The 17669-nt window shown below is 43.5% G+C and overlaps 1 protein-coding gene across 1 annotated transcript in view; it reads left to right on the forward strand.

Annotated features, from left to right (window-relative positions):
• Positions 1 to 17669, forward strand: part of musk (muscle, skeletal, receptor tyrosine kinase) — a 216641-nt gene that overhangs the window by 53072 nt on the left and 145900 nt on the right. Inside the window, exons 2-5 of the mRNA XM_070870699.1 lie at positions 1871 to 1997; positions 7140 to 7291; positions 9238 to 9365; positions 10161 to 10305. Of these exons, the coding sequence (XP_070726800.1) occupies positions 1871 to 1997; positions 7140 to 7291; positions 9238 to 9365; positions 10161 to 10305 (552 nt within the window). The remainder of the gene's footprint in view (positions 1 to 1870; positions 1998 to 7139; positions 7292 to 9237; positions 9366 to 10160; positions 10306 to 17669) is intronic.

A 17669-nucleotide genomic window follows, 5' to 3' on the forward strand; every position in this document is an offset into this window, starting at 1 on the left:
GAGAACAGGTCAGAAGAATAAGAGGTGATCTCATTGAAACGTATAAAAGAGGGATTGACATGATAACTGCTTCGAGGCTGTATCCCCTGGTTGGAGAGTCCAGAACTAGGGGCTATAGTCTTAGGATAAGGGGTCGGACATTTAGAAATGTCTTCACCCAGAGGATTGTGAATCTTTGGCAATCTGTGCCCTAGAGCGCTGTGGATGCTGAGTCGTTGATTTAAGACTGAGATCGATAAACCTTTGGGCACTAAGGGAATCAAGGGATTGTAGGCATAGGGCGGGAAAGTGGAGTTAATGTACTAGATCAGCCATGATCTTATTGAATGGTGGAGTAATAATAACAACAACTTGTATTTATATAGTGCCTTTAATGTAGTGAAACGTCCCAAGGCGTTTCACAGGAGTATTAAGAGATTTTTAAAAATTGACACTGAGCCGCATAAGTAGAAATTAGTGCAGGTGACCAAAAGCTTGGTCAAAGAGGTAGGTTTTAAGGAGCATCGTGTAGGGGAAAATAGAGGTAGAGAAGCCGAGAGGATTAGGCAGGGAGTTCCAGAGCTTGGGGCCTAGGCAACAGAAGGCACGGCCACCAATGGTTCAGTGATTATAATCAGGGATGCTCAAGCGGGCAGAATTACAGGAGCGCAGAAATCTCGGGGGATTGTGGGGCTGGAGGAGATTACAGAGATATGGTGGGACAAGGCCATGGAGCGATTTGAAAATAAAGATGAGAATTTTTAAATCCATGTGTTGCTTAATTGGAAGCCAGTGTAGGTCAGCGAGCACCAGGGTGATGGGTAAGTGGGACTTGGTGCGGATGCCGTAGAAGGAACGGTCCCTTCGGAACGCTGAGAGGGGACAACCTGGTCCACTCCTGAGTCAACCCCAGCACCCCTTCCCCTTCCCACGGCACATTCCCTGTGCAAGCGCAGGAGATGCAACACCTGCCATTTTACCTCCTCCCTTCCCATTATCCAGCGCCTTAAATACTCCTTCCAGGTGAAACAGCGATTTACTTGCACTTCTTTCAATTTAGTATACTGTATTCGTTGCTCACGATGTGGTCTCCTCTACATTGGGGAGACCAAACGTAGATTGGGTGACCACTTTGCTGAACATCTCTGTTCAGTCTGTAAGTGTGACCCTGAGCTTCCGGTCGCCTGTCACTTTAATTCCCCGATCCACTCCCACTCTGATAGCTCCACCCTCGAACTCCTCCACTGTTCCAATGAAGCTCAACGCAAGCTCGAGGAACAGCACCTCATCTTTCGTTTAGACACTATACGGCCTACTGGATTCAACATCGAGTTCAACAATTTCAGAACTTAACCTCTGGCCATCTATGGCTCCCTTTTCTCCCCCCAACCCCCTCCTCATCTTTTGTTTTTTTTCTTCTTTCTTCTCTTTTTCTTCTCTTTGTCTATAATGGCAGTTGGTCCTTACTTCGCCATTCACACCCTATCTAGATTAACCTTTTTCTAACCTCTATCATTACCATTTCAATGCAGCCCATCATCCCTTTTGTCTCTCTAATCTCTCCTGCCTTCCACCCTATCACAGACCTTCCCTTATGTTCTTTCCTTCCCTCCCCCTTTCAGTACTTAACATTCCACAGTTCTGATGAAGGGTCATTGACCCGAAACGTTAACTCTGTTTTTCGCTCCACAGATGCTGCTTGACCCGTTGAGATTTTCAGCATTCTCTGTTTTTATTCCACATTTTTACTGAATGCTTTCCTTGAATTGTAGAAGAAAAAAATAATTAAAATGAAGAAAGGCAGAATTGCAAATCAATAAGTTTCAGATTTGCTGTAGCTTTTATCAAATGAATATTACTGTAATTCCTGAATCTGTATCTAATTTCCCAGCTCCTGAGATCACCAGTCCCTTGGAGACAGTGGATGTACTAGTTGAAGAAGAAGCCTCTTTCCTGTGTGCAGTGGATTCATACCCACCAGCAGAGATAACCTGGACTCGTAATAACATTCCTATAAGGTGAGAGCACACCGAAGGTTGAAAGAAGCAGAATATGGCATCCATCACAGGGCGGAGTCAGAAATAGGACAAAGCGATACAGTATACCAGAGCCAATCTCTGGCCAGTAGGATTCTCACCTTGGATAAGATTGGGTTGTGAACCAGTAGTGTTCTGACAAGAAAATAAGACCATAAGAACATAAGAAATAGGAGCAGGAGTCAGTCATACTGCCCCTTTAAGCCTGCTTCGCCATTAAATAAGATCATGGCTGATCTTCAACCTCAACACTTTCCTGCACTATTCCCATATCCCTTGATTCCCTTAGTGTCCAAAAATCTATCGATCTCAGTCCTGAATATACTCAACAACGGAGTATCTACAGCTCTCTGGGGTAGAGAATTCCAAAGATTCACAACCCTCTGAGTGAAGAAATTTATCCTTACCTCAGTCCTAAATTGCCAACTGCTTACTCTGAGGCTATGCCCCCTAGTTCTGAAGTCGCCAACCAGGAGGGGATAGCCTCTCAGCATCTTTGGGTACTTTGGGTACTGTTAAGGGGGATGACTCAATAGGGGAGGGCAGCAGCAGCCAAGTTCATGGCACCGTGGGTGGCTCTGCTGCACAGGAGGGCAGGAAAAAGAGTGGGAGAGCTATAGTGATAGGGGATTCAATTGTAAGGGCCGCAACCGAGACTCCAGGATGGTATGTTACTTCCATGGTGCAAGGGTCAAGGATGTCTCGGCGCGGGTGCAAGACATTCTGAAAAGGGAGGGTGAACAGCCAGTTGTCGTGGTGCATAAAGGTACCAATGATATAGGTAAAAAACGGGATGAGGTCCTACAAGACGAATTTAGGGAGCTAAGAGCTAAATTGAAAAGTAGGACCACAAAAGTAGTAATCTCAGGATTGCTACCAGTGCCACGTGCTAGTCAGAGTAGGAATCGCAGGATAGCGCAGATGAATACGTGGCTTGAGGAGTGGTGCAAGAGGGAGGGATTCAAATTCCTGGAACATTAGAACCGGTTCTGGGGGAGGTGGGACCAGTACAAACCGGACGGTCTGCACCTGGGCAGGACCGGAACCAATGTCCGAGGGGGAGTGTTTGCTTGTGCTGTTAGGGAGGAGTTAAACTAACATGGTAGGGGGATGAGAACCTATACAGGGAGACAGAGGGAAATAAAATGGAGGCGGAAGCAAAAGATAGAAAGGAGAATAGTAAAAGTGGAGGGCAGAGAAACCCAAGGCAAAAAATAAAAAAGGCCACATTACAGCAAAATTCTAAAGGGGCAAAGTGTGTTAAAAAGACAAGCCTGAAGGCTCTGTGCCTCAATGCGAGGAATATTCGGAATAAGTGGATGAATTAACTGTGCAGATAGCAGTTAACAGATATGATGTAATTGGCATCACGGAGTCATGGCTCCAGGGTGGCCAAGGCTGGGAACTCAACATCCAGGGGTATTCAGCATTTAGGAAGGATAGACAGAAAGGAAAAGGAGGTGGGGTGGCACTGCTGGTTAAAGAGGAAATTAATGCAATAGCAAGGAGGGACATGAGCCTGGATGATGTGGAATCAGTATGGGTGAAGCTACAGAATACTAAAGGGCAGAAAATGCTAGTGGGAGTTGTCTACAGACCACCAAACAGTAGTAGTGAGGTTGGGGACAGCATCAAACAAGAAATAAGGGATGTGTGCTATAAAGGTACAGCAGTTATCATGAGCGACTTTAATCTACATATTGATTGGGCTAACCAAACTGGTAGCAATGAGGTGGAGGAGGATTTCCTGGAGTGTATTAGGGTTGGTTTTCTAGACCAATATGTCGAGGAACCAACTAGAGGGCTGACCATCCTAGACTGGGTGATGTGTAATGAGAAGGGACTAATTAGCAATCTTGTTGTGCGAGGCCCCTTGGGGAAGAGTGACCATAATATGGTAGAATTCTTTATTAAGATGGAGAGTGACACAGTTAATGCCGAAACTAGGGTACTGAACTTAAGGAAAGGTAACTTCGATGGTATGAGGCGTGAATTAGCGAGAATAGGCTGGCAAAGGCTACTTAAAGGGTTGACGGTGGATAAGCAATGGCAAATATCTAAAGATCACATGGATGAACTTCAGCAATTGTACATCCCTGTCTGGAGTAAAAATAAAACGGGGAAGGTGGCTCAACCGTGGCTAACAAGGGAAATTAAAGATAGTGTTAAAACCAAGGAACAGGCATATAAATTGGCTAGAAAAAGCAACAAACCTGAGGACTGGGAGAAATTTAGAATTCAACAGAGGTGGACAAAGGGTTTAAATAAGAGGGGGGAAATAGAGTATGAGAGGAAGCTTGCAGGGAACATAAAAACTGACTGCAAAAGCTTCTATATGTGAAGAGAAAAAGATTAGTGAAGACAAACGTAGGTCCGTTGCAGTCGGATTCAGGTGAATTTATACTGGGGAACAAAGAAATGGCAGACCAATTGAACAAATACTTTGGTTCTGTCTTCACGAAGGAAGACACAAATAACCTTCCGAATGTACTAGGCGACAGTGGGTCTAGTGAGAAGGAGGAACTGAAGGATATCCTTATAAAGTGGGAAATTGTGTTAGGGAAATTGATGGGATTGAAGGCTGATAAATCCCCGGGGCCTGATAGTCTGCATCCCAGACTACTTAAGGAAGTGGCCCTAGAAATAATGGATGCATTGGTGATCATTTTCCAACATGATTTGTTGGATCAGTTCCTATGGACTGGAGGGTTGCTAATGTAACGCCACTTTTTTAAAAAGGTGGGAGAGAGAAAATGGGTAATTATAGACTGGTTAGCCTGACATCAGTAGTGGGGAAAATGTTGGAATCAATCATTAAGGATGAAATAGCAGCGCATTTGGAAAGCTGTGACAGGATCGGTCCAAGTCAGCATGGATTTATGAAAGGGAAATCATGCTTGATGTATCTTCTGGAATTTTTTCAGGATGCAACTAACAGAGTGGATAAGGGAGAACTAGTGGATGTGGTATATTTGGACTTACAAAAGGCTTTTGACAAGGTCCCACACAAGAGATTGGTGTGCAAAATCGAAGCACATGGTATTGGGGGTAATGTACTGATGTGGATAGAGAACTGGTTGGCAGACAGGAAGCAGAGAGTCGGGATAAACGCGTCCTTTTCAGAATGGCAGGCAGTGACTAGTGGGATGCCGCAGGGCTCAGTGCTGGGACCCCAGCTCATTACAATATACATTCACGATTTTAGATCAAGTAATTGAATGTAATATCTCCAAGTTTGCAAATGACACTAAACTGGGTGGCGGTGTGAGCTGTGAGGAGGACGCTAAGGGGCTGCAGGGTGACTTAGACAGGTTAGGTGAGTGGGCAAATGCATGGCAGATGCAGTATAATGTGGATAAATGTGAGGTTATCCATTTTGGGAGCAAAAACACGAAGGCAGAATATTATCTGAATGGCGGCAGATTAGGAAAAGGGGAGGTGCAGCGCGACCTGGGTGTCATGGTTCATCAGTCCTTGAAAGTTGGCATGCAGGTACAACAGGCGGTGAAGAAGGCAACTGGTATGTTGGCCTTCATAGCAAGGTGATTTGAGTATAGGAGCAGGGAAGTCTTACTGCAGTTGTACAGGGCCTTGGTGATGCCCCACCTGGAATATTGTGTTCAGTTTTGGTCTCCTAATCTGAGGAAGGACGTTCTTGCTATTGAGGGAGTGCAGCAAAGGTTCACCAGAACGATTCCAGGGACGGCTGGACTGACATATGAGGAGAGACTGGATCAACTGGGCCTTTATACTCTGGAGTTTAGAAGGATGAGAGGGGATCTCATTGAAACATATAAAATTCTGACGGGACTGGACAGGTTAGATGCGGGAAGAGTGTTCCTGATGTTGGGGAAGTCCAGAACCAGGGGACGCAGTCTTAGGATAAGGGGTAGGCCATTTAGGACTGAGATGAGGAGAAATTTCTTCACTCAGAGAGTTGTTAACCTGTGGAATTCCCTACCGCAGAGAGTTGTTGATGCCAGCTCATTGGATATATTCAAGAGGGAGTTAGATGTAGCCCTTATGGCTAAAGGGATCAAGAGGTATGGAGAGAAAGCAGGAAAGGGGTACTGAAGGAATGTTCAGCCATGACCTTATTGAATGGTGGTGCAGGCTCGAAGGGCCTAATGGCCTACTCCTGCACCTATTTTCTATGTTTCTATGTTTCTATGATCTCTCCTTTAATGGAAGGGGAGGGTCCTGTGTTCCTGCCAGCGCTATGCACCTCTCTGCATAGCGCTGGAAAATTTGCAATGGTTAGCGTCCCGGTCCCGTCCATGAGAGGAAGTGGAGAGCGAGATTTTGTGCTCCACTTCCTCTCAGGAGCGGTAAGCCCAATTTAGCTTGTGGGGCGGGACTTCTGCACTTGGTGCAGGAGGTACCATCTGGCAGCTGTTACCGCCCCCAACTGGGACGGTATGCAATTTCGTCTCCATAATGCAATATGTCAAACAAAACTGCCTGTCGCACTCAATGTATGTTCTGTAAAACATTAAATAAGTCTGAGAAGTTGCAAAACAGATTCACAAGGATGATACCAGAACTGAGAGGTTGTAACTCTCGGGAAAGACTGAACAGGCTGGGGCTCTTTAAAATTCTGAAGGGGTTTGATAGGGTAGGCGTAGAGAAGATGTTTCCACTTGTGTGGGAGACCGGAACTAGAGAACATAAATATAAGATAGTCACTAATAAATCCAACATAGAATTCAGGAGAAACATCTTTACCCAGAGAGTGGTTAGAATGTGGAACTCACGACTACATGGGAGTGGTTGAGGTGAATAGTATAGATGCATTTAAGGGGAAGTTGGATAAGTACATGACGAGAAAGGAATAGCTGAATTTACTGATAGAGTGAGATGAAGTAAAGTTGGAGGAGGCTCGTTTGGAGCATAAACACTGGCATAGACCAGTTGGGCCGAATGGCCTGTTTCTGGGCTGTAAATTCTGTGTAAAATGTTACTCCACAGGCTTTCTGTGGTGCAGGCTCGAAGGGCCAAATGGCCTACTCCTGCATCTATTTTCTATGTTTCTTAAGTACTCAATTTTAAGCTAAGGGCATTTCTGTTCACATGTTAATTATTTGACAAATAAATTGCCTTGGCTTTTCTTGTTACAATTTACAGACCGTTTGACACCCGCTACAGTACAAAAGAAAATGGCCAGATATTAACCATTCTCAGTGTTGAAGATACCGATAACGGAGTGTACTGTTGTACTGCTAACAATGGCGTGGGGAGCTCTGTGCAAAGCTGTGGAGCTCTACAGGTGAAAATGAGTAAGTCTCTCACTTTTCCATCTCAATAGAAGCTACTTGAAACTCAGTTTGCACAAAAAGACTTACATTTACAATTATATAGCCACTCATGACCTCAGAGCTTGACAGCCATTGAAGTATAGTCAAGCAATTTGTGCACAGCAAGCTCCCTCAAACAGCAATGCAGACAGAGCCATGGTTTAATGTCTCAAAGGGAGGGAAGGGGAGCGAGGGAGGGATGGAGGGAAGGTAAATTTATATAGCGCCTTTCACAACCTCAGGTCATCCCAAAGCGTTTTACAGGCAATGACGTACTTTTGAACTGTAGTCTCTGTTGTAATTTAGGGAACGCGGCAGCCAATTTGTGACAGCAAGATCCCACAAACAGCAATGATTTTTTTGTGACCAGATAATCTATTTTTTGAGTGTGTTGGTTGTGGGATAAATATTGGCCCAGGACACCGATGTCATGGGATATTTTCATGTCTACCTGAGAGAGCTTCAGTTGAACACCTTATCCGAAAGACAGCACTCCCTCAGTACGGCACTGGGAGTGTCAGCCTAGATTTTTGTGCGCAAGTTCCCGGAGGAGAGTGGAATGGTTTTGGGACTGGTTGAGTTTGGGAATTCAGAATATAGGAAATTATGGCCTTGTTGGAATTCCAGTGATGACAGTGCTTTGCTGAAATGTAATTAAAAATATAAGCTAAGAAATTACTGTATTCAATCTCAAAAGGCCAAATGCAACGTTCAACTATGTCTGGTATTTTATCAGAAGCTTAAACCCACTTATTTTAAACTGGTAACTGTTCCGTTAAAATAACACAAAAAATGTCTTTTGGACAAGTTAAACATTCGTAGAATGGTTTTGCAAACAGTCTTCTCAAGGTTTCGATCCTTGGTCTGTGCTGAGGTAGCTGATCTCAGCTATGATGGATGGTTAAATTGACAGTACAATTACTTCAGAACTATAGGGTGCCAGGAATGGGGAAAAAGCAGCCAGGAGTCCCACTTCTGATTGCCATCCATTAATCCCTAAAGGAAAACACACACGTCTGGCTCTCAGATGAAACCAAGCTGCGAGACTTCCACGTTTGAATAAGCTGCCAACATTCACTGTCTTGGTCTACACATGAGGTAAAGCTAATTGGACAAAGTATCGAATGCTGCCTGACACAAATAGAACCAATGTCCAGAAAGACTCAATACCTTCAGCAAAGGAGAGGAATTTGGAGGAATGTGTTTGTTATAGAATAGAATCATACAGCACAGGAGGAGGCCCTTTTGTCCATTGTGTCTGCACCAGCTCTCTGAAAGAGCTCTCCAATTAGCCCCACTTCCCCTGCTCTTTCCCCTTAGCCCTACAAAGTTTCCTTTTCAAGTATTTATCCAATTCCCTTTTGAAAGTTACTGTTGAATCTGCTTCCACCGCCCTTTCAGGCAGTGTGTTCCAAATCATAGCAACTCGCTGTGTAAAAAAAAAATCACCTCATCTCCTCCCCCCCGCCACCCCCCCGGCATTTTTGACAATTATCTTAAGTCTGTATCCTCTGGTTACTGACCGTCCTGCCAGTGGAAACAATTTCTCACTGTCTACTCTATCAAGACCCCTCATAAATTTGAACACCTCTATTAAATCTCCTTTGAACCATTTCTACTCTCAGGAGAACAATCCCTGCTTCAAAGTCGCTCCACATAACTGAAGTCCCTCATCTCTGGTACCATTCTGATAAATCACCTCTGCACACTCTCCAAGGCCTTGACATTGTTGAAAACGTTTTTTAAATTTCATGAAGAAGCTAACTGGGATTTTACCTTCACTGATGTGTGGAGGTGGTGGATTTAATAAGGCACAAACTATATCGACAAATAAATAGATAGGTCACTTCGAACAAAATAAATGAATATTTGTAGCAACTTTTGACTCTTTGGCTCAAGTGTCATTTGTTTTCTTTTTGTCCCCTCAGAACCAAAAATCACTCGACCACCCACTGATGTCAGAGTGTTGCTGGGATCAAAGGTCGTGCTACCTTGTAGTACGATGGGCAATCCAAAGCCAGCCATTTTGTGGATCAAAGATGAAACTGCACTGAAAGTAAGCAAATAAACATCGTCTGGAGCTATCAGAGCACACAGTTACTCCACAGACTAGATTTTCTGATTGATAGAGAATCAGTGGAGAATCTAGCCCAAGGATTGTCTTGTTCAGAACCATTGTTGTACTGTTCCTGTTTCATAGTGACTGTGACAGTTTGGAGCACTATTTATTCTGTTAAACATGGCTTTCTAGAATCTTCCAAAATTGGAAAAACGCAGGGAATTTTTGAATTGAGTCACACTTAGGGACTCTTGAAGCAGCTTCAAATGGGAAATGATTTTCCAGCTCACCACTTAAAAAAAACAAAAGACTTGCATTTATATAGCACCTTTCGCAACTTCAGGATGTCCCAAAGCACTTTCCTGCCAGTGAAATACTATTGAAGTGTAGTCGCTGTTGTAATGTAAGAAACGCAGCTGCTATTTTCCGCACAGCACGCTCCCACAAATAGCAATGTGATAATGAGCAACTTATTTGGTGTAGTGATGTTGGCCGGGACACCAGGGATAACACCCCTGCTCTTTTTTGAAATAATGCCTTGGGATCTTTTACGTCTACCTGAGAGAGCAGACAGGGCTTCGGCTGAACATCTCATCCGAAAGACGCCACTTCTGACAGTGCAGCGCACCACAGTACTGGCACCGGGCATGTCAACCTGGATTCCCACTTAGCCATAGGAAACTTAAACCGAGGAAAAATAATCTGAATCAGAATTTTTTGAGAGTTTCTTATTAAAACTGCGCATTTTTGTAAGCAGAGCCAAACTAATAATGAAATGTATTCTGCCCGTAGAAGGAGCACCCACGAACTTCTGTCCTCGAGTCTGGGAACTTAAGAATCCGCAGTGTTCAAATTGAAGATGCAGGACAATATCGCTGTATGGCAAGAAATAGTCTCGGCTTGGAGTATTCCAGATCTGTAACTTTGGAAGTGCAGGGTAAGTCTGGTACTTCCAGTTTCAAATGGCTGGACTTTGAAGAAGAAATATCCCCTTGAGTACATATTTATTCCATACCCTTCCAACTAACTTATAAATGTTTCTGTAAAATCATCTCTTAACTATTATGTAAGAAATTCGTCTGCCCTCTGTTTTAATTAAGATGCTAAACTATTGAAATAAATGGATGAACGCCTTTGTTAAAATGGACAGACAAAGGAATTTTAATGCACTTGTTACTAATATGGTTCAAGGTCATTTCAGGGCGAGTAAGTTTGGATCATTAATACAATCACATGCATACACACAGCTAGTTAACCTAACAAATTGTTCACTGCTCAAAGACACACTGACAAAACCATTTAAATAGTCATCATTCACCCTTTAGAAAAAGAATGCAATGTTTGCCTAAAATAACTGGACTTTAATTCTAAACTCCATTAAATTCTAACAATCAAAACATAACACAAATCTCAGTGTCTGTTCCTCTCATTTAAAATCTTTTGATCAGACTTACTCATGCAATCCAGTCTTGGTCTTAAAGTCCATCTGCAAGAGAATAGTCAACGAGGACTTTAACATTCATAAAACTTCCAAACCAATGCAGCATTTTTTTTCTGCTAATGTGGTTATTATATTTGCATGACAAATCATTTTCCGACATTTATTTGCTTTTCTCCCCCGTTCATTGTGCAGATTTTAATATGACAAATGCAACTGAAAGAGGTATTTTGCCAATCAGATTAATGCATGTGTGCTGTGAGTGGTGCTGCTAATATAGTGATCGCAATTTATTGGGAGGCTTCCTCATAGATATTTGTTTAAAGGGAGCAATTATTCAAAGCTCCAGTTCATTCCTCTATGTTAATATGTTCAAAAGGATTGGATAAAAGAGGCATTTCTCTCACTATGTGGACGCCTCCCAATAAGAGGCTTTTGCTACAAAATGAGACCTGCTACAGCTTCTATATGCATTGTATTTGCTGTCCCCTGCTGCTGTTGAATATTGTGTGTTATATGCAAGAAAGTTGTAAACATTGATAGGCTCTTGATGGCTTATGCATGCCCTGATGTGTCTTGCTCATATTCTTGCGTATTCATTATAAACAGTGCCTCTATTTTAGACGTCCTTATCTTTCTCCCTCCACCATCTTCTGCGATGCTTCCCAAGAGTTAAAAAGCACAAAATAATTGTTCTAGCTGTGTAAGATCCAGTTAGTCATATCATAAAGCTCGGGATGTCCACAATCTTGTAAATATTTTGTACCAACTACCTGACAGCACAAATGAAAGGAATTATATAGAATTTTACAGGACAGAAACAAGTCATTTGGCTCGACCCATCCATGCTGGTGTTTATGTTCTATACGAACTTCCTCCCACCTCTCTTCAGTTCACCCTATCTATTCCTTTCAACCTCATGTACTTAACTAGCTTCCTCGTAAATACATTTATGCTACTTGCTTCAACTACACCATGTGGTAGTGAGTTCCACATTCTCACCACTCTCCGGGTAAAGAAGTTTCTCCTGAATTCCCTATTGGATTTATTGATGACTATCTTATATTTATGACCCCTAGTTTTGGACTCCCCACAAATGGAAACATCTTCTCTACATCTATCTTATCAAACCCTTTGATAATTGTAATGATCTCTATTAGGTGAACTCTCAACCTTCTCTTTTCTAGAGAAACAGGACTCAGTAAAAGAGCATGGGCAAAATATGCGAAGCCATGATTACTACAAGCATTTGACTTATCCAATAACTGATTTACTCCAAACTGTTTAATAGATGTTGCACCCCTTTAGAGTAACATCTTGTGATTATGGTGCACGCCTCAAAGTTTTCTTAAATTTGTGTATGAAAAGAAAGCATTTAGGAAATGAATACTCAAAGTGATTGAATATGCTAGCCTGCTGCATTGAATCTGATGCATCTAACCATGTAACAGTGAATGGGCAATTAGTCCAGTGATGGAACAGCAGTCTTAATATATAAAAAAATATTGTAAAGAAGGAAAAGATGGCAGAAAGGTGCATCAACGCACAGCATCCTGGAATTGAAGGATACTGACTGAATATCAGGGAATACTTCCTCACATGAAGAGTGATCAATGTGAGAATAGACTTGCAGATAGAATCGAGGCAGAAACAATTAAGAAACAATTGGATGCTCCAATGGGGGAATGTCAGGATCTCTCTGGAGGGGTGAATTAAGATGGGCCAAATGGCCTTCCTCATCTGTAATTATCTTGTTATTGAAGTCCCCCATTAAACTAATCTCTGTTTTCATGTAACCTTCTTATTTACTTCATGGAACAAATCCCTCTTACTCTGACTTGGCTGGTTTAGCTTTGGGCTCTTTATGTTAAAATGACTAACTAGAGTAGATCATTGTGTAAGTTCTCACATCCCACAGGATGAACTTTAACCTACCGGATGTCCTTCACATTCTGTTCCTGCCTATTGGAACTTAGGAGCAGGAGGAGGCCATTTCGCCCGTCAAGCCTGTTCTGCCATTCAATTAGTTCATGGCTGATCTGTGACTTAACTCCATATACCCACCTTTGCTCCATATCCCTTAATACCTTTTGTTAACAAAAATCTATCAATTTCAGATTTATAGTTAATAATTGACCTAGCTTCAACTGCCATTTGTGGAAGAGTTTCAAACTTCTACCAGAAGTATTTCCTAACTTCACTCATGAAAGGCCTGGCTCTAATTTTTAGACTATGCCTCCTAATCTTAGACTCTCCAACCAGCAGAAATAGTTTCTCTCTATCTACCCTATCAGATCCCCTTAAGATCTTGAAAACATCGATCACATTATCCCTGAATCTTCTAAATTCCAAACCCTAGTTTGTGTAATCTCTCCTCGTAATTTAACCCTTAGAATCCAGGTATCATTCTGGTAAATCTACGCTGCACAACATCCAAGACCAATATATCCTTCCTAAGCTGTGGTGCCCAGAACTGCTCACAGTGCTCCAGGTGTGGTCTAACCAGGGCTTTATATAGCTGTAGCATAACGTCTAACTTCTTGTATTCTAGTCCTCTAGATATAAAAGCAAGGATTCCATTAGCCTTTTTGATTATTTTCTATACTTGTCCTTGACATTTTAATCATCTATGTATATGTACCCCCAAATCTCTTTGGACGTCCACTGTTTCTAGCTTTCCCGAACATATATTACATCTGCATGTGTATTCATGGCCATCTTCTACAGTCAGCTATGCTTCCGATATTCCTACTACATCGTAATTCCCTACTGCCACAGCAAACTCAAATTCAGGCATTTTCTACCACTTACATACATTTATCATATTATACCAGCAGCTCGGTCTGTGTGAGGGTGCCCACTCACTCCCGCATTTACTGATGCAAGGGAACATACCTCAGTTTGGCAGATGATGAGTGCATGTGGAAGCTCTTTTTCCCAAAGGAAGATGGAACAAAGGAAGATGGAATGAAAGACTCATTGGGGGTCATTTTAACCACAAAAACTGAGTGGGTTGGGGTCGGGTTGGAAGTCGGCATTTTTAAAATCTCAAGCTCGACCCGAACCCACCCACTTCCAGTTTTAACGGAGGTGAGACGGGGGGCAGACTACAAACCCACTCCCAGGAGGCCGTTTAAAGATTGTAATGAGGGCCTCGGTAAACCTGGCAGCTAAAGAAAGAAAAACTTGGATTTATATAGCACCTTTCACGACCACTAGACGTCTCCAAGTGCTTTACATCCAATGAAATAAAGGGAGGGGAGGACTGTTTCTTGGAAGAGGTAAGTGCTTTTGCAGCATTGCTTGTGGGCCAGGAGGAACAGGAGTGTTTCCTCTAGCACCCCGCAAGCTTACTTTCTTCCCCGCCCGCCATTGAACCCCTCCTCCCTGCCATCAAAAGACACAACCCCACCCCGGTTTTGGATCACTTGCAGGTTCGAGGATCCAACTGCCCCCACCAGAGATCAGTGAACACATCACCCCCGGGATACGTGCCCCCACCCTCCCCCAGGGATCGGGGACCAACCCCCAAGATCTGGACTCTGACCCATGCTCCCACTAGCACAGCTGCAGGCTCCCTACCTGCTCCTGGAACTGCGGCTTCCTCTGGAGCTTTCCTTGCCCGACAGGCAGCCAACCTTTCCAAGTTAATATCGGGGCCTTTGATCAAGAAATAGGAAACTCTGCCTAATCATAATATTGGATGCATCCTTAGCAACACCCGAATAACAGCATGGCAGGAGCATTGCATGAAAGAATGGCCTGCCCAGGGTAATCAGCCACCAATGTAGTCTTGAGTGAACACGTCCAAGATGCCACCAACCTCATAAAGCTACTTGGTAATGACCGTAAGCAACAGAGAGGTAGATGCAGTGTTGTGCCGGCTTCTACAAAGTCAGCTGCAGTTACCATGTAGTGTAAACCTCGGCCAATGCAGCGGCAGCAATGGTCAGCTGTGGCATGATGCTTAGCTCCACTTTCTTGCAGGCATGTTGCGCTGGTGGCCGATGGGGGTTGGTGCCATGAACCAGTACTGAGGAAATCCTCCTACCAACAACCTCATTAGAAAACAATCTCCACTTCAGCTGCCATCAAGCAGAGGGCCGGGTGCTGGACTCCTCTATCACTTGTCTGCACACTCATGCCTGCACCTTAGGTTTCCTTTCCCTATCTCAGGCCCTTTCAGCGCGGCAAATGCTGCTCAGAAGTTAAGACACCCTTTTGAGGCACACCGGCAGTTTTCAGATTTTTTATCCATGGCTAACGCTGACGCGATAGGTGACATCCACTTTAGTTATCTCCATCCCTTTACACTTGATTTATGCACAATTTTCCACTCCCAAAACTAGTATGTTCTTTCCACCCCCCTCACCCCCCCACTTCCCCCCAAACCCCCCCCCCCCCCAGCACCTCCACCCCTCCACCCCTCGTGCTGCTGGCCTACATTGGCTCCCGGTTAAACAAGGCCTCAATTAAAAAATGTTCATCCTTGTTTTCAAATCCCTCCATGGCCTCGTCCCTCCCTACCTCTGTAACCTCCTCTGCACAACTCCCCCCGCACCCCCCCGCCCCCCGCCCCAAGATCTCTGCGCTCCTCCAATTCAGGCTTCTTGCACATCTCCGATTTTAAGCGCTCCACCAGTGGAGGTGAAAATGGAGTCCAAAATAGTCCACTTCTATTTGAGTCTGTCTAAAACTCGTTAATCGCCATTCTGGCATAAACCACACCAGAAGAGCAAAATCTAGATGATCAGTTATACATTTTGTTTCCTACATTACAACAGCAGCTACATTGTAACTAATTGGCTGTAAAGCGCTTGGGTTCGTAAGGGGTGGTTTTCAGGGGCTCAGCTTTCCTTTCTGACCTTATATGAGCGGTTTCGAATCGCTCCCACACCCTTGGTTCTAGACACTGGAATTATGAAGGGACTGTGACAGATTTGGACAGACAATCGGTTTCAAGGTAGGAAGCAGGTATGGCTTTATTGTGTTTAAAAAGAGGTAAAAGGCACACCTTTAATAACACACACAGACCAATACACACTGAGGGGTACAACACATTGAATAAATTGTCAAATTATAGCCTGTGGGGAAAAGAATACAGCTCAAACTCTAAATGGGGTAAAGAGGAGAATGCAGATACATTTACACAAGTTATCCCAGCCTCCTCTCCTCCCAATTCCCCAAACTAACTAAGTTATAGCTCTGAGGGTTCAGGGGCTATGCTCACCAATCCCTTTAGACAGTTGCCGGTGAATCGCGGTTTCGAGGTTCACTGCACTTGACCTTCTAGGTGAGCTGTACCCCGGACAGAGAAGAGGAATTCGGACTGCGTAGTCTTCGGTTGGGGTGCGTCCGTTGATGTGTTAAGTTGCGTTTTGGATGTATGGGGTAAGTACCCACTTTCTTTGGTTAGGAATAGTTTTAGTTAGTCCCTTTTGGTAATTTCTCCCCCGTTGGGTCGTTCAGAAGTAGATTGTAGGGTGGTTGTCAATTTGGTTGCTGACAACCTTCCGTTTCGTGGGCCTCGTGCTCGGTCAGTTCTTGATGAGTTCTGGTAGTTTCCTTCACTATTCCATTTCTTCACTGTAGAGGAAGCACGCTGCTTGTGTCTGTGTCCATGTTCCAGTCTGTGTCCTTGTTCGAGTCTGTGCGAGTTCCAGTCTGTGTTCTGCTAGTTTTTTTTGTAAAACTGGGGGATAGATATATCCCAAAAATAGACTCCGTTATCTCCCATCAAATCTCTTGGGCTCTGTTTAAACTGTTCTGTCCATTGATTTTCAAATGTCTCCTTTGTCAGCAGTAACTCGATTAGGGTGTGAGAATGTGCTATCACTGGTTTTGCATTGTTTTAGGATTGCAGTTTCCTGACCATGATTTCCATTGTGCTTGATTGGGTAATTCGATTATCTCTTAGGGGGTGAATAGTCTGGGATCCTTAATACACGAATTTGCTTCAGAGGTTGGCCCCACCTCCTGTATTTGGTCACTCTTTTTCTCAGCCAAAATGTTGTAGAATTTTAAAATTGATATGCTCCTTTCCATAGATGTTTAGGGGATCTCAAGCTTCTGTAATTTAGGTCCATTTTGAATTCCCTTTCCTATGAGTCCAGTGGGGGTGGGGTCTCCATGAATGCATCCCCTTTTATCCCCCGTAGGCTTCGTCTGTCCCTTTAAACTCATTTTAAAAGCCCAGAAAGGGATTCTTCTCCTCTGCAGGGGAAAGGTACCTGGAATCTTTGCGAGATATTGATAAATTCTACAGGACACCTTGAGATCGTGAAAGTAAATGTAAGTCTTTCTTTAAATTGGAAAATGTATAAACTCGAAGCACTTAATTTAGTAATGGAACAGAAAATGGCGCAGTGTCTGTGGAGAGAGAAACATTCAACGCAATGATCTATCATCAGTTCTGGTGAAATGTATAAACGATCACCTCTTAATTAAGTCCTAACTCAGCCAAGCCTATGAGCCAAAGCAAAACCAACCTTATCTCCAGTACAGTGCTGACTTTCAACCTCAGATTGGGAAAAACAAAAATCTGATCCCTTGTCCTCTAAGCTTGAAAACTCCAACAGAGAACCCTCTTCCACCTCAAAGCCCCATTATTGTCTAGCAAATATGCCTTTTTAATCTGTGGCTTTCGAGGTATCTTTGACAAAACACTGCCAAATAGTCTTTGATATTTTAGCTTCACCTTACAAACCCTTGTGGGTTTTGTGGTGAAAAAAATTCCGATGTGAAATAATTCGTCAAACTCTATTTGTGATGTAATTGAATAGCAGAACAAATCATTTGCCTCTAACACGAAAGCAAAATACTGCGGATGCTGGAATCTGAAATAAAAACAGAAAATGTTGGAA

Source organism: Pristiophorus japonicus, chromosome 1 (genome assembly GCF_044704955.1).
Source record: "Pristiophorus japonicus isolate sPriJap1 chromosome 1, sPriJap1.hap1, whole genome shotgun sequence".
In the NCBI taxonomy this organism is placed as follows: domain Eukaryota; kingdom Metazoa; phylum Chordata; class Chondrichthyes; family Pristiophoridae; genus Pristiophorus; species Pristiophorus japonicus.